General features: G+C 43.6%; 2 protein-coding genes across 3 annotated transcripts in view; one reads left to right on the forward strand and one right to left on the reverse strand.

Annotated features, from left to right (window-relative positions):
• The window catches only part of LOC126035550 (transmembrane protein 161B-like), a 28,913-nt gene extending 14,547 nt beyond the window's left edge, over window positions 1-14,366 (reverse strand). Inside the window, exons 1-4 of the mRNA XM_049794191.1 lie at window positions 14,317-14,366; window positions 11,638-11,718; window positions 6,001-6,243; window positions 3,018-3,115 (exon numbers count right to left, since the gene is read on the reverse strand). Of these exons, the coding sequence (XP_049650148.1) occupies window positions 3,018-3,115; window positions 6,001-6,243; window positions 11,638-11,718; window positions 14,317-14,366 (472 nt within the window). The remainder of the gene's footprint in view (window positions 1-3,017; window positions 3,116-6,000; window positions 6,244-11,637; window positions 11,719-14,316) is intronic.
• LOC126035307 (uncharacterized) overlaps window positions 1-20,868 on the forward strand; it is a 126,720-nt gene that overhangs the window by 60,701 nt on the left and 45,151 nt on the right. The window lies entirely within an intron of this gene.

Raw genomic sequence — 20,868 nt, forward strand, 5'->3', positions numbered from 1 at the left:
ACAATCATTTAATGTACTGTATATAATTGCTTCCTCTTTTTCTTTAAAAAACCCAAAACTTAAAACGTTGATGGTTTGTTCTTCAAGATTTTGATAACATCTCTTGTATAGGAATAACTCATTGTGTAAATGCCATCCTAAACATTCTGGGGAACATACTGTGTTCCGTGCAGGTTGGGTGATTTAAAAAGAGAGCGCTTTTCTTTCTCCCATAGATGCTAGGAATTGCAAAGAACAATTCTTGACAATGAAGTGCAGACTGCCCCTCTGTATTGGGTTTGCATGGCAAAGTTTTAGTAGCAGGGGGGGAGGGCTACAGGAGTGGCTTCTGTGAGAAGCTGCTAGAAGCTTCCCCCATGTCCGATAGAGCCAATGCCACCTGGCTCCAAGACGGACCCGCCACTGGCTAAAGCCAAGCCAATCAGCGACGGCGGTAGCACCTCTGTGATAACATATTCAAGAAGGGGAAAAAACTGCTGCGCAACAGCAGCCGGAAGAGAGATGAGTGAGAATACGTGAGAGAAACAACCCTGCAGACACCAAGGTCAGTGAAGAAGGAGGGGGAGGAGATGCTCCAGGTGCTGGAGCAGAGATTCCCCTGCAGCCCATGGTGAAGACCATGGTGAGGCAGGCTGTCCCCCTGCAGCCCATGGAGGTGCATGGTGGAGCAGATATCCACCTGCAGCCTGTGGAGGACCCCAGGGCAGAGCAGGTGGATGCACTCGAAGGAGGCTGTGACCCTGTGGAGAGCCTGTGCTGGAGCAGGTTTGCTGGCAGGACTTGTGACACTGTGGGGGACCCACGCTGGAGCAGTTTGTGAAGAACTGCAGCCCGTGGGAAGGACCCATGTTGGAGAAGTTTGTGGAAGACTGTCTCCCATGGGAGGGACCCCATGCTGGAACAGGGGAAGAGTGTGAGGAGGAAGGAGCAGCAGAGACAACATGTGATGAACTGACCGCAACCCCCATTCCCTGTCCCCCGTGCTGCTGTGGGGGAGGAGGTAGAGAAATCAGGAGTGAAGTTGTGTCTGGGAAGAAGGGAAGGGTGGGGGGAAGATGGTTGAAAACTTGGTTTTATTTTTCATTATCCTACTCTGATGGGATTGGCAATAAATTAAATTAATTTCCCCAAGTCGTGTCTGGTTTTGCCCGTGACAGTAATTGGTGAGCAATCTCTCCCTGTCCTTATCTCGACCCACAGGCCTTTCGTTATATTTTTTCTCTCCCCTGTCCAGCTGAGGAGGGGGAGCGATAGAGCAGCTTGGTGGGCACCTGGTGGCTAGCCAAGGTCAACCCACCACACCCTCTCAAACACCTTCCTATGTCAACGAGGTTAAAAAGTCACAGAATATTACTGAGCATTTGTCTTTTGACTACAAGGTATCTGATGTCAAAAACGTGAAATTGGTTGAACTCAGGCATTTCAATGAAAGTCTGATATTTATTTTGAAATAACTATTTGATTAGATTTAACATATATTTGCATATATAACTTTTTAAAGATACTTAAACCCTACACTGTATCAGTATCTATAAACTGATGCTTGTTTTATTCTCGGGGAGACCCATTAATGCTATTACTTGAAGCAAATAACACTAATTGAAAATCGTGAATGCTTTGCTTACAATGCCAGTTTTAAAAAGCTGTGCATTTCTGTTACAGGTCTTTTCAGCACTGTCCTGGATAATTTAAGCTGCAACATCTCCTGCTCAGCACTATGCTTGCTTGCTGTCCTGGTTGATCAGCTGGGATAGAGTTAACTGTCTTCCTAGTAGCTGGTACAGTGCTATGTTTTGAGTTCAGTATGAGAAGAATATTGATAACACTGATGTTTTCAGTTGTTGCTAAGTAGTGTTTAGACTAAAGTCAAGGATTTTTCAGCTTCTGATGCCCAGCCAGCGAGAATGCTGGAGGGACACAAGAAGTTGGCACAGGACACAGCCAGGGCAGCTGACCCAAAGTGGCTAACGGGGTATTCCATACCATGTGACGTCACGTCTAGTATATAAACTGGGGGGAGTGGGGGCGGGGGGATTGCTGCTCGGGGACTAACTGGGCGTCGATCGGTGGGTGGGTGGTGAGCAATTGCACTGTGCATCATTTGTACATTCCAATCCTTTTATTACTACTGTTGTCATTTTATTAGTGTTAGCGTTATCATTATTAGTTTCTTCTTTTCTGTTCTATTAAACCATTCTTATCTCAACCCACGAGTTTTACTTCTTTTCCCGATTTTCTCCCCCATCCCACTGGGTGGGGGGGAAGTCAGTGAGCGGCTGCGTGGTGCTTAGTTGCTGGCTGGGGTTAAACCATGACGCTTGCTTGCTTGCTTGCTTTCTATATTTATGCATACAATGCATGCATATAAAAATGTGGCTAGGAGGAAAATATGTATCACATGTATACATATCCATATATGACTTCTATGTAACAGAAAAATTGGTTATGTTTAAAGAGTCAAAAATTACCATTTATAAAAAAAGCCTATTAACTTTCAAAACAAATGCTGTGTATTTCTGCAGCGTTACTTTTGGCTTCTAAATATTTTACTTCAAAATTTCAGATGTGGGGGTAAAAGAACTAGGTTTCAGTGCTACAGTACATTTCCTATTTCAGAAGAGCAGAAAGTGTGTTTCAACATCTGCCAGTTATCATTTTATTGTACAAAGCTATTTTTATGTCTGTTTCAGATACACTGAGTGATGTGATCCTTTTGGTGTTGTCTCATATTGCTAGGGATGCTTAATGCAGCAATAGATGTGCTTTATGCTGGATTTTACATACTCATCCTTCTTTCTAATACTGCTATTAAGATGTCACCCATGGAACAACTAAAGAGATTTAGCCCTAATTTTTGCTTTCTCACTTTCTTTCTTTATAATCAGTTGTACTGTTATTCTTTCATTATCTGTTGAAAAAAGATATTCCAGTATTTATTGCAAATAAACACTCGATAGAAAACAACATCAGGATATATTTGTTATAATATGTTGTTGTTTGCATCCACTTATTCTTACCTATAGCGTCCCTTTCAGTCACAGACTTTGTTTCCAGATGAAGATCAATGTCTTTTGGAATGGTTAGGGGCTTGTTTTCAATATGACCATTATATTTTCTGTTAAAAAAAAGTAAATAAATAAAATACACACAGATACAACAAAACTAACTTGTTCATTATATAATAGCATTTCAGATTTAAGTAGCATGCAGACCATTTTTTCCCCCACGTACAAACATTTTCATCTAGCTAGGTAAAAGCATTAATTCAAGTTCAAATAAGCACATACCTTGAGAAACAACCAGGTATGTCAATAATTATTAGCTTTACCTTGCAAGCCTCTGAAATACTACTGTGGTTACACATATAGGTCTAAATGTCATCTATGTGTTATGTCCTGAGTATGTATTAGGACAGGATCTGGCGGGCACCATCTACTCCAACACACCGGTTTCCTCTGAAAGGAAGCTTCACTGTTCAGACAGGAAGGAAGCTATAGGGCATGTTATGAAAAATTCACTTTCCTAACTATTATATCAATCAGTCTTTATAGTATGAAAGTGTATTAACTTTGTTAATATATATATTAGTTCACATTATACACTGTGACGTAATGAGGTAGCGGAATTTTACTGGAGACTTTGGTATTGTTCATGCTTAAGTAAAACAAACTAAAGGACAGCCTGGCCCTGGAAATAAGGACTTTGCTTCTTGGAAGCTTAGAGCTGTCCATGAAGGATAAAGGATACCCCTGGACAACCAAGATAACGCCAGCATCCTAGCCCCTCTGACACATCTTTGAAACCCTCCCAACGTCGTCTGGCATCATAGATAAGTAACTATAGCAAGACTGACTCCAGGGACGTCTGGATCAATAGACAAGCAGCAAGAATGCTGCAGAAATATAGTTGCTTTGCAAAGTTTTCCTATGATTAGCAATCGGTAATGTGGGTGTTAGTGATTAGTCAAATCGTGTTGTACCTGAACGTTTGAAGGATATAAGAACCCCGTGTAAAACCACATCCAGGGTGCCCCAATTTGGCTGGGACACTTCATGCGCATGAATATTTACCCTTATAATTCGATACTTTGCGTCCTAGCCTCTCTCCTCGGTTGGCACGGGCCAGTTATGAATTTTTGTGACAGGTGTTCCAACTGGTTCCCCCAGCCTTAACAGTTTGACTACAGGTACAGTGCAGAACATATCCACCCTGCCATAGAAATACACTGAAGAAAATCAAAGCTAATTTGAGACTTTTCAGTTGAGGTCTAGGCCAGTAGACTAAAAGACAGCAGTGTTAAAGTCTTTGGATTGAAAGTAAGTGAATGAGTAAGACATACTCGGGAGTGTTAATTTATTGATCATTCACTGGAAATAACAAGCAATAATCGATCTCAGAAGATAACCAAAGTTGTTAGGAAAAAATAAATATCAAATTTTCAAAATAGCATTGGGTCCTTTTGTCACAATAGGGTGCTTAGCAAGTATGTCACCAGAGCTGGACTAACCTAGATCCTAGAAAGATCTATCCTACTAGCCATCAAGCAAAGACAAATTTAAGATAGTTTTCTAATCTAAAGGGAAACATGTAAAAATACCATACTTATTTCAGTTCATATCCTGCTTATGAAAATAAGCCCCCCAAAATGTATCACTGTATTAGTAATCCTAGAAAACTAATACAATTTAAAAAGTAATAACCCAGCATGCTCTCTTTGGGCAAAGCAAAGTTAAGTTGGGCAGAGAAAGTTAAGTACATCGTGATGCAGAGGCAGGGTTCAAACCTGCGTTCCAGGTTTTAACCACTCCCGCACAGCATGACAGCAATGTACAGAAGCTTCATAAAGTATCACACAAAGATCCATTTACTCCTATCATACTAGGTGGCTACTTGCTTATACAAAGGGAAAGAATAAGGCAAGCAAAGGTTGATCCTTGCACTGCTAAACCCTTCCTGGCTTCCAGCATTAAGCAACTTGGGGATAACCTGAACCAGGGACTGCAACCTCTGAAACCATCATTTTTAATAAGTGACATGAATTTGTTGAATACCTTTCTGAACCAGCCTGAAATCTGTTGACCTTCAAGGTATCTTGTAGCAGCAAGTTCCACAAGTTGTCTCCCAAATTAAAAAGTGCTTAAACCTACTCTAATTTGATTCAGCCTCTCCTTGTATAACATGGCAGCAAGTTTATTACTCCCTATCCACCTTCTTGCAAAGTGGATACATACCTCTAGCAAAACCGTCCCTCAATCAGTTCCTAGACTAGTAAATCTTAGCCTACTCCTCCTTATGTGGAAGCCTTACTTCTAGTCATCATTGTTGGCCTTTTTTTAGTTCTACTAAATAGTCTTTGAAATACGGTACAAACAAAAGTACGTCTTAGAATATAGAATATGAAGTTAGATTATGTTTTCCAATTGGGATAATGCTTTTCCCGGTGATCGCGCGAAGGCCAGCTTTCTTTTGTTCCGTTCCGGTTTTTTAACCCCCTGCTCAGTCTGCGCCAGAGGGGGCAGAGTGTAGCAGAATACACCGCAGATTTCCTGCGCATGTCGTCGGAGCTGAATTGGGGGTGGGGGGGTGGGTGGGGTGACCTTTTGTTACCCCTCTATATTCATGGCCTGGCCGGCGATGTTCGTATAGAGGTAGCCCGAAGACCGGCGCCGGAAGATTTTGCAGGTTGCCACTAAACGTGCTTCTGAAGCGGAGCAGCTTTTGCGCTTGCCTGGTTCTGCTCCGGTTTCGGGCCCCCGCTCCCTCCCGACTTCCCCCCCTGCTTGGCGGGGAGGCAGACGCCATGCTGGCGGTGCCGGGGGTGGGGCCCGTGTGGCCGGGACGGGAGCTCGGAACGCGGTGGCTCCTCCCCGAGTCCGCCCTGCCCGCCTCCGCCCTGCTGCTCGCGGCGGGGTGGAACCCATTGCAAATCGGGGCAGGGTTTGCCCAGTCCCCCTCTCCCCCTGCTGAGGACTCTGCCGAGGAGACGGTTGATTTGGCTACCTTTGGGAACAGTTGGGATTTTCCACCGTTTTCCGAATTGTCCCTTTCAGCGCCCGGTATCGTGGGGTCGAGAAACAGCTCCGGCCAGCGCGAGAAGGGAGGTCGCCACCGGTGTAGATGGGGCGAGCCCAGGTGCCCCGCTCCTCACGGTGTCGGTCTCGCTTCCGCTCCCAGACGGCAGAGCGGTCGCTGCTGAGGCCCTGGTGGACTCTGGCTCTTGTAGGAATATGGTTTCTGCAGAGTCTGTAAAAAATGCTCGTGCGCCAATAGAGCGCCTATCTGTCCCTTGCCCTATTTTTGCTACTGACGGGAAACCCGCCGGCGGTGGTCCCACTGAGTGGCAGACCCCGCTCTTGCAGCTCTCCGTCGCCCCAGGATGTTGGGAGTTTGTTTCTTTTTCTGTCCCCTCTATGCCCCTTTTATCCAATCATCCTGGGCACGCCTTGGTTAGTCCGGCACGATCCGGTGGACGGTTGGGCACAGAGACGAATTTACCTTCCTGTGGGTGAAGTGCGGGAGGTACTGCTGCCTCCCGCCGCAGCCGGCGGGGTACAGCGCTCTCTCCCGGCGCCGGTGGCGCTGCTGGCCAGGGTTCCGAGCAGGCCCTAGTGCCCGCCGGGTGTCCTGTGCCGGCAGCGCCAAGTCCCCCGAACCACCTGCTGGCCTTTTGGGGGCGCTGCCGCCAGAATGTAGGGACTTTTTGGACGTTTTTGAGCAAAAGCGAGCAGAGACCTTAACCATCACCCCCACCACCCCCCATCGGGTGTACGATTGTTCCATCGAGCTGTTCCCAGACGCTCCTCTCCCTTCGGGCCATATCTACCCTCTGTCACAGCCAGAGATGGTGGCCTTGAAGGCTTATACTGAGGATGGTTTAGACTGGGTTTTTATTCAATACTCCACTTCCCTCCCTTGGTGCCACTATAATTTTTGTAAAGAAGGATGGAAGCTTGAGGCCACGTGTGGAGTATCAGGGATTGAATGATATTGCCATCAAGAACCCAGTACCCCTTGCCCCTCATTCCTGAGTTGTTGGAGCATTTACAGAGGGCATGCCGGTTTACTTAAGTGGCTTATAATCTTTTTTGTGTTCATCAAGGCAACGAGTGGAAAACGGCCTTTGTTCACACGTATGGCCATTTTGAGTATAGTGTGATAGCTTTTGGCCTGTGTAAAAGCCCTGAAAGGTAGCAGGGGCATGTCAACAATGTTTTCTGTGACTTGTTGGACAATTATGTCATTGCACATCTGCATGACATTTTAGTTTACTCGAGGATGTGGGAGGAACATGTTGTTCATGTTCGAGAGGTTCTCTCCCGCTTTTGGCGTCACTGCCTTTAGGCAAAGCTGGAGAAGCATGCCTTCCTCCAACAGCATATAGACTTCCTGGGTTACTCAATTGCCTCTGAGGGTGTGAGCGTGGACATGAAAAAGATTGATGCTTTTCTTTGTTGGCAGTCTCCCTTGACAGTGTGTGGTGTGCAGTGCTTTTTGTGCTTTGCTAATTTTTATCAGTGTTTTACTTGGAATTTTGCTCAAAAGGTTGCTCCGCTCACAGCACTGGCTCATAAGGGTGTCCCTTTTCAGTGGACGCATGAGGTTCAGGGGGTCTTTGATGACTTGAAGCAGGCATTTACGACGGTCCCGGTTTTGGCCCACACGGATACCAGTCATCCTTTTGTGTTGGAGGCAGATGCTTCTGCCCATGCCATCAGGGCAGTACTTTCTCAGCGTGGTTCACTGGATGGACAGCTTCATCCTTGTGTCTATTTCTCCTGCCAGTTGACTGCCACAGAGCGGAATTACGATGCCTGGGATGAAGAGTCATTGGCCATCGGGGAGGCGTGTGCTGAATGGAGGCACCTTCTTGTGGGTCCTGCTGAGCCCCCTTTGGTTCTGACTGACCATCGAAATCCAGAATATTTTAGGAATCTGAAGTGCCTCTCTCCCAGTTGGCTTGTTGGGCAACTTTTCGCTCTCAGTTTCCATTTACTGTCACCTACAGGCTGGGTAAACAGAATGGCAGGGCAGATGCCCTGTTACGTCAGGAAGCCTCAGCAGGAGATGCTGAGGCAGATCTGCTCCCCTGTCATTTTTTCCCTCTGAAATTTTTTTTTGTGGCTGTGCCAGCCAATACCTTGGTTCTGTGCATCGGGTGATGGCTGGTGATCCTTTGGCCATGCAGTTTTGGGCAGGGGATACTTCACAGAATCTGCAGGAGAAGGATGGTTGTCTGTATCACGATGAGTGGCTGTATATCCCTGCCGACCCGCTGCGCACACAAGGTCCTTCAGCGCTGTCATGACACACTGACAGCGGGGCACGGTGGTCATCAGAAGACTGCATCAAGTCGCACAGAGCTACTGGTGGCCTATGGTGCATGCTGATGTTGCAAGCTACGTTCAGGCTCACGATGACCATGCCAGGGCCAAGAGACTGATGTAGAGGCTACGGGAACTATTACAACCCTTACAAACTCCTGAGTGGCCATGGCAAATTATTTCAATGGATTTTATTGTGGACTTGCCTGTGTCTCAGGGGCATACAGCGAGCGGTGCTTGTGGTGGTGGACTTGTTTACAAAGGTAGCTATTTTTGTTCCACTAAAGATGCTGCGCACGGCCCCTCAGACTGCACACTTGGTTTTGCAGCTATTTGCTTCACTGTCATGGTCTGCCAGATAGCGTGGTGATGGATGAAGGGGCCCAGTTTACTGCCCAGTTCTTGAGGCAGCTTATGGGCCTGCTGAGGGCCCAACTCCATCTTTCCACCCTTTATCACCCACAGTCTAATGGTCAGATGGAGCAGGTAAAACAGATCCTGGAGCAGTATCTCCACTTATATTAATTAACATCAAGATGACCGAGTCTCTCTGTTACCGTTGGCAGAATTTGCACATAACAGCAGTGTCCACTCTTCCACGCAGCAGACCCCTTTTTATGCACAGTACAGTTTTCATCCCTGTGACTACACAGCTACTCCAGTGGCTGTCCAGGGATTTTCTCCTGAGGACTCCCTTGAGCGGTTGCAGTATACGCATTTGTTTCTTCAAGAGCAGCTGGGAAAAGCAAAGGCTGCTTACAAAGACCATGCAGATAGTCATCGGTGACCAGCGCCGGGCTTTGTGGTTGGGGACTATGTTTGGTTGTCTGGTGAACATGTTTGTTCTGTGCATCCTTCTTCTAAGTTGGACCACCGTTACCTGGGCCTGTATAAAATCTGGTTGCATTTTGTCTGCACCTTCTATGCGCTCTCAATATTCACCCATTGTTCACATCTCCCTGTTAAAACCTGTTCACCCAGATCCCTTCCAGTGGCAACCTCTACCTCCATCTCCAGTTATGGTGCAGGGCCAGAGGGAATATCGTGTCTGGGCTATTTTGGATTCCAGGATACCCTGGGGTACCCTGCAGTATTTGATTGATTGGGTGGGTCATGGCCCAGAGGTTCCTGGGCACCCGTTATCCTGCTAAGTTTGGTCCGCTAGAGGATGTGGGGGCACACCCTGGGTGAAGGGGGGAGATAGATAGCATCAGGGTTACATAGGCATCCGTTCAAATGAGATGATCTTCTGCAAATATTAAGTCTTCAGCTGCCATTGTTGTGTTATCAGGAGAACTAATAAAACTGGCTAGCAGGCAGAGCTCAGCCTCTCTGAGCTACTGCCTGCAAGAGCCTTTGAATCTTATGTCTCTGTCTCTTGTCTTGAGCCTGCCCTGACAAGCAGCTTCTTCGGAGAACAGAGGTATATCCACTGACTGAAAATGAAGGTTATTATACATCCTATTGTTACAATAGCAAAGTAAAGAAAGCAGCATTTAAGTCTCCACATTACCATCCTGATTCCCTCTGAAGTTTCATATCCATCTGTCAATAAAATTTACCTTATTACAAACAACTACATACACGTATTAAAACTGGTTAGATATTAATGTACTATGATAAATACACCAATCATAATAATTAAATTACACCAACAGAATTTGACTGCGTAGACATGAAAACGTAGCACCACATTTGAAACATTACATGCAGAAGTTTAACAAGTGAAAAAGGACTTAATGCAAATAGGTGAACTGTGATACAGTTTTCTACCAAGCCTCACAGTAAATTTTTCCAAGATTACAAAATTTAAGCTCATATGTAAGTATGCATTAACATGCCATACTTCCACACAGCAGAGAGCATATGATTACCCTGGTGAAAGTGAGAATATGCATGCTTTGGATGGCAGAAGATTGCCACGGTTGAGGAAAGGCATTTGGTGTAAAGTGCAATGATTATTTGGCAATGCAATTGTGGTTTCCTGTTTAAGGTTCATATTGGTGAAACATGTAACTTAAAGTTATAGTTATGCAACTGAAGTTATTTTAAATATGAATAAATATCACTGGTTAAATGCACGGTTATAAATTGTAATACTATTAACTATTTTGCTTCAATTTGTTACAGAAAACTTGGATAAAATGATTTTCTGAATATTAAAGAATATTGTGACGTGCAATATTGAAGCATTATATATTAAAGAAAAGGCTTAATTTTTTAGCCCAACATTTGGCAAATAAGGTTGCTACCCACATAGCTTAAGTAAGAAATTGAAAAAAAAATGCTTTGATTTTATGATGAACAGGTTATATGTGCAGTTTATGAATTAACACAGAAGTTAGATATTAAGAATTTTAAGAGAGCAGTTTATATTGAAATAAAAAACCACAAACAAACAAACAAAAACCCCCAAACACAAAGGAAACCACCTATGTCACCAAAAAGCAAGTCACCGGGTATTTGTTTTAAACATAGCCAATTCAGAAATCTTGCATAAACATAGCAAGCTCCACCACCTGAAGCTCAGTCTTGGTTCTTGCCCCAGTTACACTTCTGGTGAGGCTGTTCCAGAGCTTCATGACTGAAGATCTGTTTCCAGCTTAAGTTGACAGACAGCTATCCTATCCTTCTCGGACTCTTTTTGCTAGGTTAAGCAAGGCAAGCTCTTTTAGCCTCCTCTTGTAAGATAGGTTTTCTGTTTCCTGGATCATCCTAGCAGTCCTTCTCTTCACCTGTTTGAGTCTGAATTAATTTTTCTTGAACATGAGTGATCAGAATTGTACACAGTAATCCAGATAAAGTTCTACATCAGTGGGCTTGTGCAACAGGATTAACACTTCCCTCTCTCTTTACTGGAAATACCTCACCTAATGTATCCTAGGAGCACATTTACCTTTTTCACAGCTGCATAAGAGTGGTGGCTCACAGTAATCCTGTGTTCAACTAATATACTCAAATCTTTCTCACCTTGATTCAAGAAGAAGAGCTTCAATCGTACATAAGATTTCTTATTCTCAGTCTTCCTCTAAATGAATAGATTCATTAAGAAAATTCTTGCCATCAAATTAGCAATGTCACAGACCACTTTTGGAGGCTGGGAATTACCCAGTTCTGTACAATTTGGGCATGTTAAGCTCTCTGTTAAACCAAAAGAACGCAGTTCAGTACAGAGCTATGGTAATCAAAGCAAGCAGGGCAATAATATGCAAGAAATTTTAGACTCACAAAACCCAAAAGTTTGCCATAAAGTTGTTATATGGATTAAAAAAACAACAAACAAGAAAAACACCAAAAACTTAAAACAAGTTTTTACCTATCTTTTTTGCTCTTGCCTCTTTGTTTCCCTGCAAGAAGCCTTAGATCTTCTTCAGTAGGATGCCGGTACCATTGTAAACTAAAGAAAAAAAAACCTCAAGTAAAACAATGTCAGTATGAGCAATTCAGAGTGCTTTTTAAAAAGAAAACTATATATCAACACACATACATACACACATTAAACCATGTCATTTGCAGCACCTAACCAGAATACCTTTGTGTTAAAGTACTAACACTGTCTCAGCTGATCAATTACAGCTAAACTTCAATTCCCTTCAGCATAAAAGACACATGCTCATAATTAGAAAGGTTTGCAACTATCAACACACCATTCAAGTGAAAGCACTTGTGCTTCTTAAAACAACAAATTTTCAAGTTGTCATCATCCACGGCAGAAAAGGCTGTACCTACATTGGAAAAAGGTCACTATATCATTACAATTACCTATGAGAATCATGTTCTAAATGATTTTATTATGGATAACTACTCTTCTCTTTTTTGAGTAATTTTTAAAAAACGGCAACAGCTATTATGGAATAACCATAACCAGCCTTTTTTCTTACACAGACCAGATCTTAACATCTACATTCCTGTCCTAAAAACCACCACAGTGATATCATGGAATCATAGAATCATTTAGGTTGGAAAAGACCTTCAAGATCATCGAGTCCAACCATCATCCATGCCCCCTAAACCATGTTCTGGAGTGCCTTGTCTACGCGCTTTTTGGATACCTCCAGGGATGGTGACTCAACCACTTCCCTGGGCAGCCTATTCCAATGTCTGACAACCCTCTCAGCAAAGAAATTTTTCCTACTATCCAACCTAAACCCCCCTTGCCACAACTTGAGGCCATTTCCTCTCATCCTATCACCAGCCACCTGACAGAAGAGACCAGCACCCACCTCACTACAACCCCCCTTCAGGTAGTTGTAGAGAGCAATAAGGTCTCCCCTCAGCCTCCTTTTCTTCAGGCTAAACAGCCCCAGCTCCCTCAGCCGCTCCTCATAAGACTTATGCTCCAGGCCCCTCACCAACTTGGTTGCCCTTCTCTGGACACGTTCCAGCACCTCAATGTCTTTCCTATAGTGAGGGGCCCAAAACTGAACACAGTACTCGAGGTGCGGCCTCACCAGTGCCGAGTATGGGGGAACAATCACCTCCCTGCTCCTGTTGGCCACACTATATCTTCAACTCTTACTAGAAAGAAGAAAAACAAATGAACAGCACAGCTTACAAAAGCATAGATATTTGTAAATTTAAGGTATTTAACTGTAGGGTAAAAAAATATTTGTACATTGGGTTTACATGGGGAGGTTTTGGTAGTGCGGGGGTGGCAGCACAGATCTGCAGGGGTGACCTCTGTGAGAAAGCACCAGAAGCCGCCCCCATGTCAGACAGAGCCAGTTCCCGCCAGCTCCAAAACAGACCCACCACTGGCCAAGACCAAGGAGCGACATTGGTAGCGTCTCTGTGATAATGTATTTAAGAAAGGGTAAAAAACCCCCACTGCCCAGGAGCTGTGAGAGACAAGTGAGGGGGGGGGAAGAAAAACAACTCTTCAGACACCAAGCTCAGTGAAGAAAGAGGGGGAGGAGGTGCTCCAGGCACTGGAGCAGAGATTCCCCTGCATCCCATGATGAAGACCATGGTGAAGCAGGTGGTCTCCTTGCAGCCCACGGAGGTCCACACTGGAGCACATATCCACATTGCAGCCCGTGGAGGACCCCTAACCGCAGCAGGTGGATGTACCCTGAAGGAAGCTGCAGCCCATGGAGAGCCCACGCTAAAGCAGATTTTTCTGAAAGTCTATAGCCCATGGGAGGGACCCCACGCTGGAGAAGGGGAAAAGCATGAGAAGGAAGGAGTGGCAGAGATGAACTGTTATGATCTGACCGCAACTCCCATTCCCCATCCCCCTGCACTGCTCAGGGAGGGGGAAGGAGGTAGAAGACTCATAGGATGGCTTGGGTGGGAAGAGACCTTTAAAGATCATCTAGTCCAACCCCCCTGCCATGGGCAGGGACATCTTTCACTAGATCAGGTTGCTCAAAGCCCATGAGAGGGACCCTACATTGGAGCATCGGTCAGATGGTGGTAAGCAATTGGGGTTTTTTGCATCACTTGTTTTCATTGGGTTTGGGGTTTTTTTGTTTGTTTTGTGTTTTTTTTTCTTTTTTCTTACTAAACTGTCTTTATCTCAACCCACTAGTTTTCTCACTTTTACCCTCCTGATTCTCTCCCCCATCCCACTGTGGGGGGTGTGAGCAAGCATCTGCATGGGGCTTAGCTGCTGGCTGGGGTTAAACCACAACAAGGTATCTCAAGAGTTTAAACAGTACTGTGAAAGGAAACTACATGTGTTCCAGGAATTATGAAAACTGAAATCTAATATGAACACAATGGATCTCATTCCAAGACCCCCATCTCTGTCCATGACATAGGAGAGGAATCTGATATATTCTGGATTGCCCCTCATCCTCGGGGCAGTACTCAGTGCTTAACTGAGTCAATAGTGTCTTAAAATCACAACAGGGAAAAAAAAAGTGGAGAACCCAAATCATAAGGTGGAATGGGCCCAACACTATTATGCCTAAATCCACTTTTGCCCAAGTTTAAAAGTCAACAGTAGAGGAAAAAAGAAGACCAGGGCTTCCATACAGATTTAAGAGCTTACCTTGAGGTGGACAGATTTGAAAACCTTGGCCTATAAATCTCCCTCTTCATGTTTCTAACTCCACACTGGTCTAATATTTACCCCCTAAGCAAACTATTTACATTGCTAATTCAGATACATTGCAATTTTGTTTGTTTAGCAGTGGAAACTTAATTTTAAAACCTTTTTAATTGAATGACCTGCTAGAAGTATATTAAAGTGATTTCATTATTTTAAAATTTCCTAAGGAAAGGTCATTTACACAGTTGTTGCGGAGGATCCACAGGGGAAATCACGCACAGACCAATGTGATCAAGTGAAGGCCATTTACTACAACTTTTAGCACAGTTATATACCTTATGTGCTCGTGCACGCGCCTTATACAATACTCTAATTGGTCCAATACCCCGGTTCACGCGACACTATCTTATCCTCTATTGGCTGTGCAAGCTTCTTCACGAGGTGTCAAGCAGTTACTTATCTCATTCTTCGGCATCCAGGAGTTGCTTGTCAGGCTCTTCTTATCTTCCTTTTTCCCAGCGTACAAGGACACAGCGTCCTTGTCTGCTCCAGCACTTTGTAAACTTATGCTTCGTTCCCACCTAACGGCTGGATTGCTCACATGCCCTCGCCCAGCCAAGAAATCCTCAACACACAGTGATCATTTTTTCACGTGCAACAGCACTAGCCATTTTTCAGCATTCAGCTTCTACTGTTCCCTTCTTCCCTTGCACTCTTCCACTTTTAATTTTACACTAGGTAGCAGACAGACTTAAGAGACACTGTAACCATGAAATCTAGTCAAGTCATTTTAAACGTAGTTTAAAAGTCTCAGATTTTATACTTGAGAATTCCATGGCTTTACCTTTTTTTCTCTTGCCTTCACTGTGAAACCTCATAAGCTCCTCAAAACTGATTATAGCACAGAAAGGGGGGTGGGGAAGGGAGCAAGATAAACCTGCAATAAACTGCTAATATACAGACAAACAACTTCTCTTTAATCATTCAATGACAGTAATGGGGCTTTCTGTGTCAACATCCAGGAAAAACCTTCTTGGGCAGAAAGAAAACAAGCAATGAATAACTGGAAGTTCAGATGTATTATTCATGAGCAGTCTCATGCCACGGTAAGTCTTGGGTGTGTCCTGTGATGACAGCATGGCAAAAAAGCACAGCGGCTCTAGACTGCCAAGCACCCCCTGAGCTAGGCTTGCTTAACTTGAGGAGAAGATCTATTAAAAGCCTTGTGGAGGGCAGGAAGGCAAGGAAGCGCATTGGCCTAGAGTCAAGTGTCCAGGTAAGATTCGCTCTTGTACTAAGTACTTAAAAATCCTTTGTTTTCTGTCAGAATGTGGATAGCTAGACTATTAGGGCTAAATCTTGTCATGGAAAAACTGGAATACAATTTAGATCAGGTCAGAATAGAATCAGTGTATTTACTATAGCTATAGGAGAGAACACAGAGCAGCAGAGTAATGGACTCTGCTGATGTGAACTCTGTCCCTGTAAAGTGAATACAAGGCGTATATATACACTTAGAGATGCTATGCATAAGACAGATAACAGGATGTGAGTTATACATATCTGTTACATACACAAGGCCACAGAACTGCTCAAGGCCGGTCTGGAGTCTGCTTTCTTCAGTGCAGGGACTAATTTATCATGAAGGTTACACAGTGATTATTGTTTCAGGAGACAGGGTGAAAGCAGTCAAGAGGCCCACTTAGGCCTTAGCATTTCTACTTCCACAATCCCATACCAAATACTTGTGTTCTAGCCTAGTTTTGCCTGAAGCCCCATTTGCCTACGTGTTCCTTTACTTCCTGCTGTAAAGGTTTAACTACAGCGTAATATAGCAAATTAATTCCCTTGTCAGTAAGCACGGAGATGAAATTATGATGAATTTATTTATTTATTACATGCTCCCAATTGATAGCATATTTCCATACATTCTGTATGGTATGTCTAAATATTTTGATGGTTTTAATATTTTGTACCAGCCATGGAAACTGGTTTGCTGCTGGATGACTGTAAAAGTGAGATTTGGTAAATAATTATTAGAAAACTTATACTAACACTATGATTGAAACAATAGACAAAAGTATAGCCAAGCAATTAACTAGTAGAGGTAGTTACTCCTAAGTTTGGCAGTTCTTGGCTCTTATGACTAGATGTTCCTGTACACTAGATGAGAACAATGTTGAAACTGACCACATGTGATTGAAACTGCGTTAAGCTTCAAGATCAAAGAACAAGGACAAGAATAAAGGCTTCAAGGACAGCCAACAAGAACTTCAAATGGGTCGGTGGTCGTAAAAGCAGCCCTTTGACTCAAATAGATCCTTCATTGCGCACGATCGGATGTAGGCTGTACTATGATAATCAGTTGCAATCATTTTTATCTGTATGTATACTAATCTGATGAATATGCAATTAGTTATTCTATATAACCTGTTTGTGCTAAAGCTGTGGCATGCACACTAGGTGGAACTATCCCCCGTGCATCCAGCGCTGCAATAAAGAATGCCTACTTTCTAAAACTCCAAAACGAGTCTTGGAGAGTTTCTTCGACCGGCTTTTCGGTATCGCAATCAGGAAACTCCTTTGAGACAAGAAGCCATTTATATACATAGAATTAAATCAGAATGTAAATACTTGTAAATTTTGTATTCTTTTTCCAGAGGTCACTTTCATAATCACAAGCTCATGAACCAAGCTGCATGCTTAGCTATGACGTGATACTGACTGTGGGGATTGCCTCCTAACGTGAAATGTTGTCATGGTTTAACCCCAGCTGGCAACTAAGCACCACACAGCCGCTCGCTCACTCCCCTACCCAGTGCAATGGGGGGAGAATTGGAAGGGTAAAAGTGAGAAAGAAACTCGTGGGTTGAGATAAAGACAGTTTAATAATTTAAAAGAAATAATAATTTTTTTTAAATTGTAAGAAAAAGAGATAAAAAAAATAACAAAGAGAGAGGAAAATAAAACCCAAGAAAGACAAGTGATGCAAATGAAAACAATTGCTCACCAGCAACTGACTGATGCCCAGCCAGTCCCCGAGCAGTGGACCCCTGCCAACCTCCCCCCCTAGTTTTATTGCTGAGCATGACATCATATGGTAAGGAATATACCTTTGGTCAGTTGGGGTCAGCTGTCCTGGCTGTGTCCCCTCCTAACTTTTTGTGCACCTCCAACCTACTCGCTGTCGGGGCAGTGTGAGGAGCAGAAAAGGCCTTAATGCTGTGTAAGCACTGCTTGGCAGTCACTAAAACATCCCTGTGTTATCAACACTGTTTTGGTCACAAATCCAAAGCATAGCCCCATACAAGCTATGAAGAAATTTAACTCTATCCCAGCCAAAACCAGTACAAGTGTATTGACCATTACTCACACCACAGAATTCTTTGTTGCAAAAAACAAGACACCATGGTTATGGTTGAAGGCAGTGCGTAAGGAGCTGTCTTTGTTCAGGGAGCTACTTCAGCACATGGCTACATTTAAGCCCACTTTCCTTATCCTCTTCATTTCATTGGTAACTTACCCTTTCCACAATGCACTTGTATGCTTCAGGCTTTGATTTTATTATATTTCACAGCAACCAGCAAAACATGTTTGCTTGATTCTGCTTCTAAAACCCAGTATTTTCACACTGATGTTGTCATCTGGCATTTTTATTTGAATATAAAATGATGCAATCATTAGTAAATAAATATGTTCAGCATCTACCAGTTACACTTTCATCTACAACAGAACATCCTTTGAAACACATAAGCACTGGCAGACAAAATTTCTTTCAGTGTTTTGGCAATTTTATTTTTTATTAAGTATATGAAACATTTGTATGTGAAATGTCTACCGTAGTAATTTTCTTAGACATAATAGCCCTCTCACAGCAAAGGGCTTGCAAAAAAATAACCTTTTACACTTTTATGCAGTTGAATCACGAGAAACAGTAGGAAAAAAAAGCAGGATTTAGAAGCTAAATACAAATTGAAGAAAGATATTTTATGTAAGCAGTACATGACCTGACCACTTCAAAACTTATTTCTCAGTATTTTGGAGGGATTTAAACATAATCTAGTTTGAATGTTAAACAGCAGAAATACTAGTAAACCCACTTTTCAGTATGGAGGACCAAATCATAATGGAGGAATACAAGAGTGAGTGTTTAGTGCACAACCCTTCTCTGCCATAGCTTGCAGCTGATAAGCTCTCCACCAACTTTCAGGGCACTTCTTCCTGTCCTGCTGAAGAGCTGCTGATATACTTAACATAGGACAGCATCAGAAGCATTAACAGCTAACTGGGCATATTTAATCCTATTTAATGCCTTCCACAGAAGGCTATTTCCTTCTTTGCTACAGCTCTGCAATAGAGAGAAAAATATCTTTAACTTTTTGTGTTGTTGAAAAGATAAGAGAACACAGGTCAAAAGCATCGTAGTATTCAACATCTTGTCAAAATAAAGACCATTCCACTGAAAGTAACTATTGATTATGTAAGATTTTTTTTTTTTTTTTTTTTGTCTAGAATAGGCTTTGTTTTGCATGGATGCAAACATCAGGAAGTTGTGGACAGAGATTGGAGGCTTTTATGAATGGCAACAAAGCTTGACTTCACACACTTTCACCAAAGGATAAATTTATGCTGCAGGGTGACTTAAGCATGTTTCACCTCCTGCAATAGCCCATATTCTCTAAAATGTACAAGAAAAGCGATTTCTCTAGCGAGAGTAAAGAGATGATAAATTATGCTACCCTGTAAGAAAAAAAAAGGAATTTGAGTAAAACAAAGATATAATTCTTTAATAATCAAACTCAGAATAAAAACAGGCAAAAAACCCAGCACGTAACTAAGAGAAAGCATAAAGAGGCTACAACAGGCAGACAGGAACAAAACCAAGGAAGCTAAAAATGTCTAAGGGACAAAGGAAATAAAGAAATATGAATAGCAGTCTATTGCTTAAAAGGGAAATTTAACAAATAACAAGCTGCTGGACTGCTCCTTAACTATTTTTGTTTCATTTTTTTCACAATGACAGGCCAGAATATAGAAAGAAAAGACTAAAGAATATTAAGAGAAGTTACATGCATTTAATCAGGAGGGCTTGATGAAATTCACTTGAGTACTTACTACATTGGCTGATAGTGTCACCACACAATTATTGATCAGCTCCAAGAACCTCATGGAGAAAAGAAAGTTTCATGGGGCTGAAGATGGGGAAATATAGAATCATAGAATGGTTTGGGTGGGAAGGGACCTTAAAGATCATCTACTCCAACCCCCCTGCCATGGGCAGGGACATCTTCCACTAGATCAGGTTGCTCAAAGCCCTGTCCAACCTGACTGTGAACACTTCCAGGGATGGGGCAGCCACAACTTCTCTAGGCAACCTGTTCCAGTGTCTCACCACCCTCATCATAAAAAAAATAAAAATTATTCCTAATGTCCAATCTAGACCTACCCTCTTTCAGTTTAAAACCGTTGCCCCTTGTCCTGTCACTACAGGCCCTGGTAAAAAGTCTCTCTCCATCTTTCTTATAAGCCCCCTTTCAGTATTAGAAGGCCACAATAAGGTCTCCCCAGAGCCTTCTCTTCTCCAGACTGAACAACCCCAACTCTCTCAGCCTTTCTCCACAGGAGAGGTGTTCCATCCCTCTGATCATTTTTGTGGCTCTCCTCTGGACCCACTCTAATAGGTCCATGCCTGTCTTGTCCTGGAGACCCCAGAGCTGGATGCAGTACTCCACATGGGGTCTCACCAGAGCGGAGTAGAGCAGGAAAATCACCTCCCCCGACCTGCTGGCCATGCTTCTTTTAATGCAGCCCAGGATACAATTGGCTTTCTGGGCTGCAAGCGCGCGCACGCACATTGCCGGCTCATATCCAGTTTTTCATCCACCAGTACCCCCAAGTCCTTCTCTGCAGGGCTGCTCTCAATCCCTTCATCCCCCAGCCTGTACTGATACTGGGGATTGCCCTGACCCAGGTGCAGGCCCTTGCACTTGGCCTTGTTGAACTTCATGAGGTTCACATGGGCCCATTCCTCAAGTCTGTCAAGGTCCCTCTGGAGGGCATCCCTTCCCTCTAGTGAATCAACTGCACCACTCAGCTTGGTGTCATCTGCAAACTTGCTGAGGGTGCACTCAGTCCCACTGTCTATGTCATTGATGAAGATATTAAATAGTACTGGTCCCGGTACTGACCCTTGAGGGACACCACTCATTACTGGTTTCCACTTGGACATTGAGCCATTGACTGTGATGCAACCATCCATCCAATTCCTTATCCATCTAAGGGTCCATCCATCAAACCCATAGCTCTCCAATTTAGTGACAAGAATGTTGTGGAGGACTGTGTCAAAGGCCTTACAGAAGTCCAGGTAGATGTCATCCATAGCTCTTTCCTTGTCCATTGATGCAGTCACTCCATCTTCAAAGGCCACTAGGTGGGTCAGGAAGGATTTGCCCTTGGTGAAGCCATGGCAGCTGTCTCTAATCGCCTCCCTGTCTTCCACATGCTTCGACATGTCTTCCAGGAGGATCTATCTTTGCATGATCTTCGTGGGAA

Source organism: Accipiter gentilis, chromosome W (assembly GCF_929443795.1).
Source record: "Accipiter gentilis chromosome W, bAccGen1.1, whole genome shotgun sequence".
Taxonomy (NCBI): Eukaryota; Metazoa; Chordata; class Aves; order Accipitriformes; family Accipitridae; genus Astur; species Astur gentilis.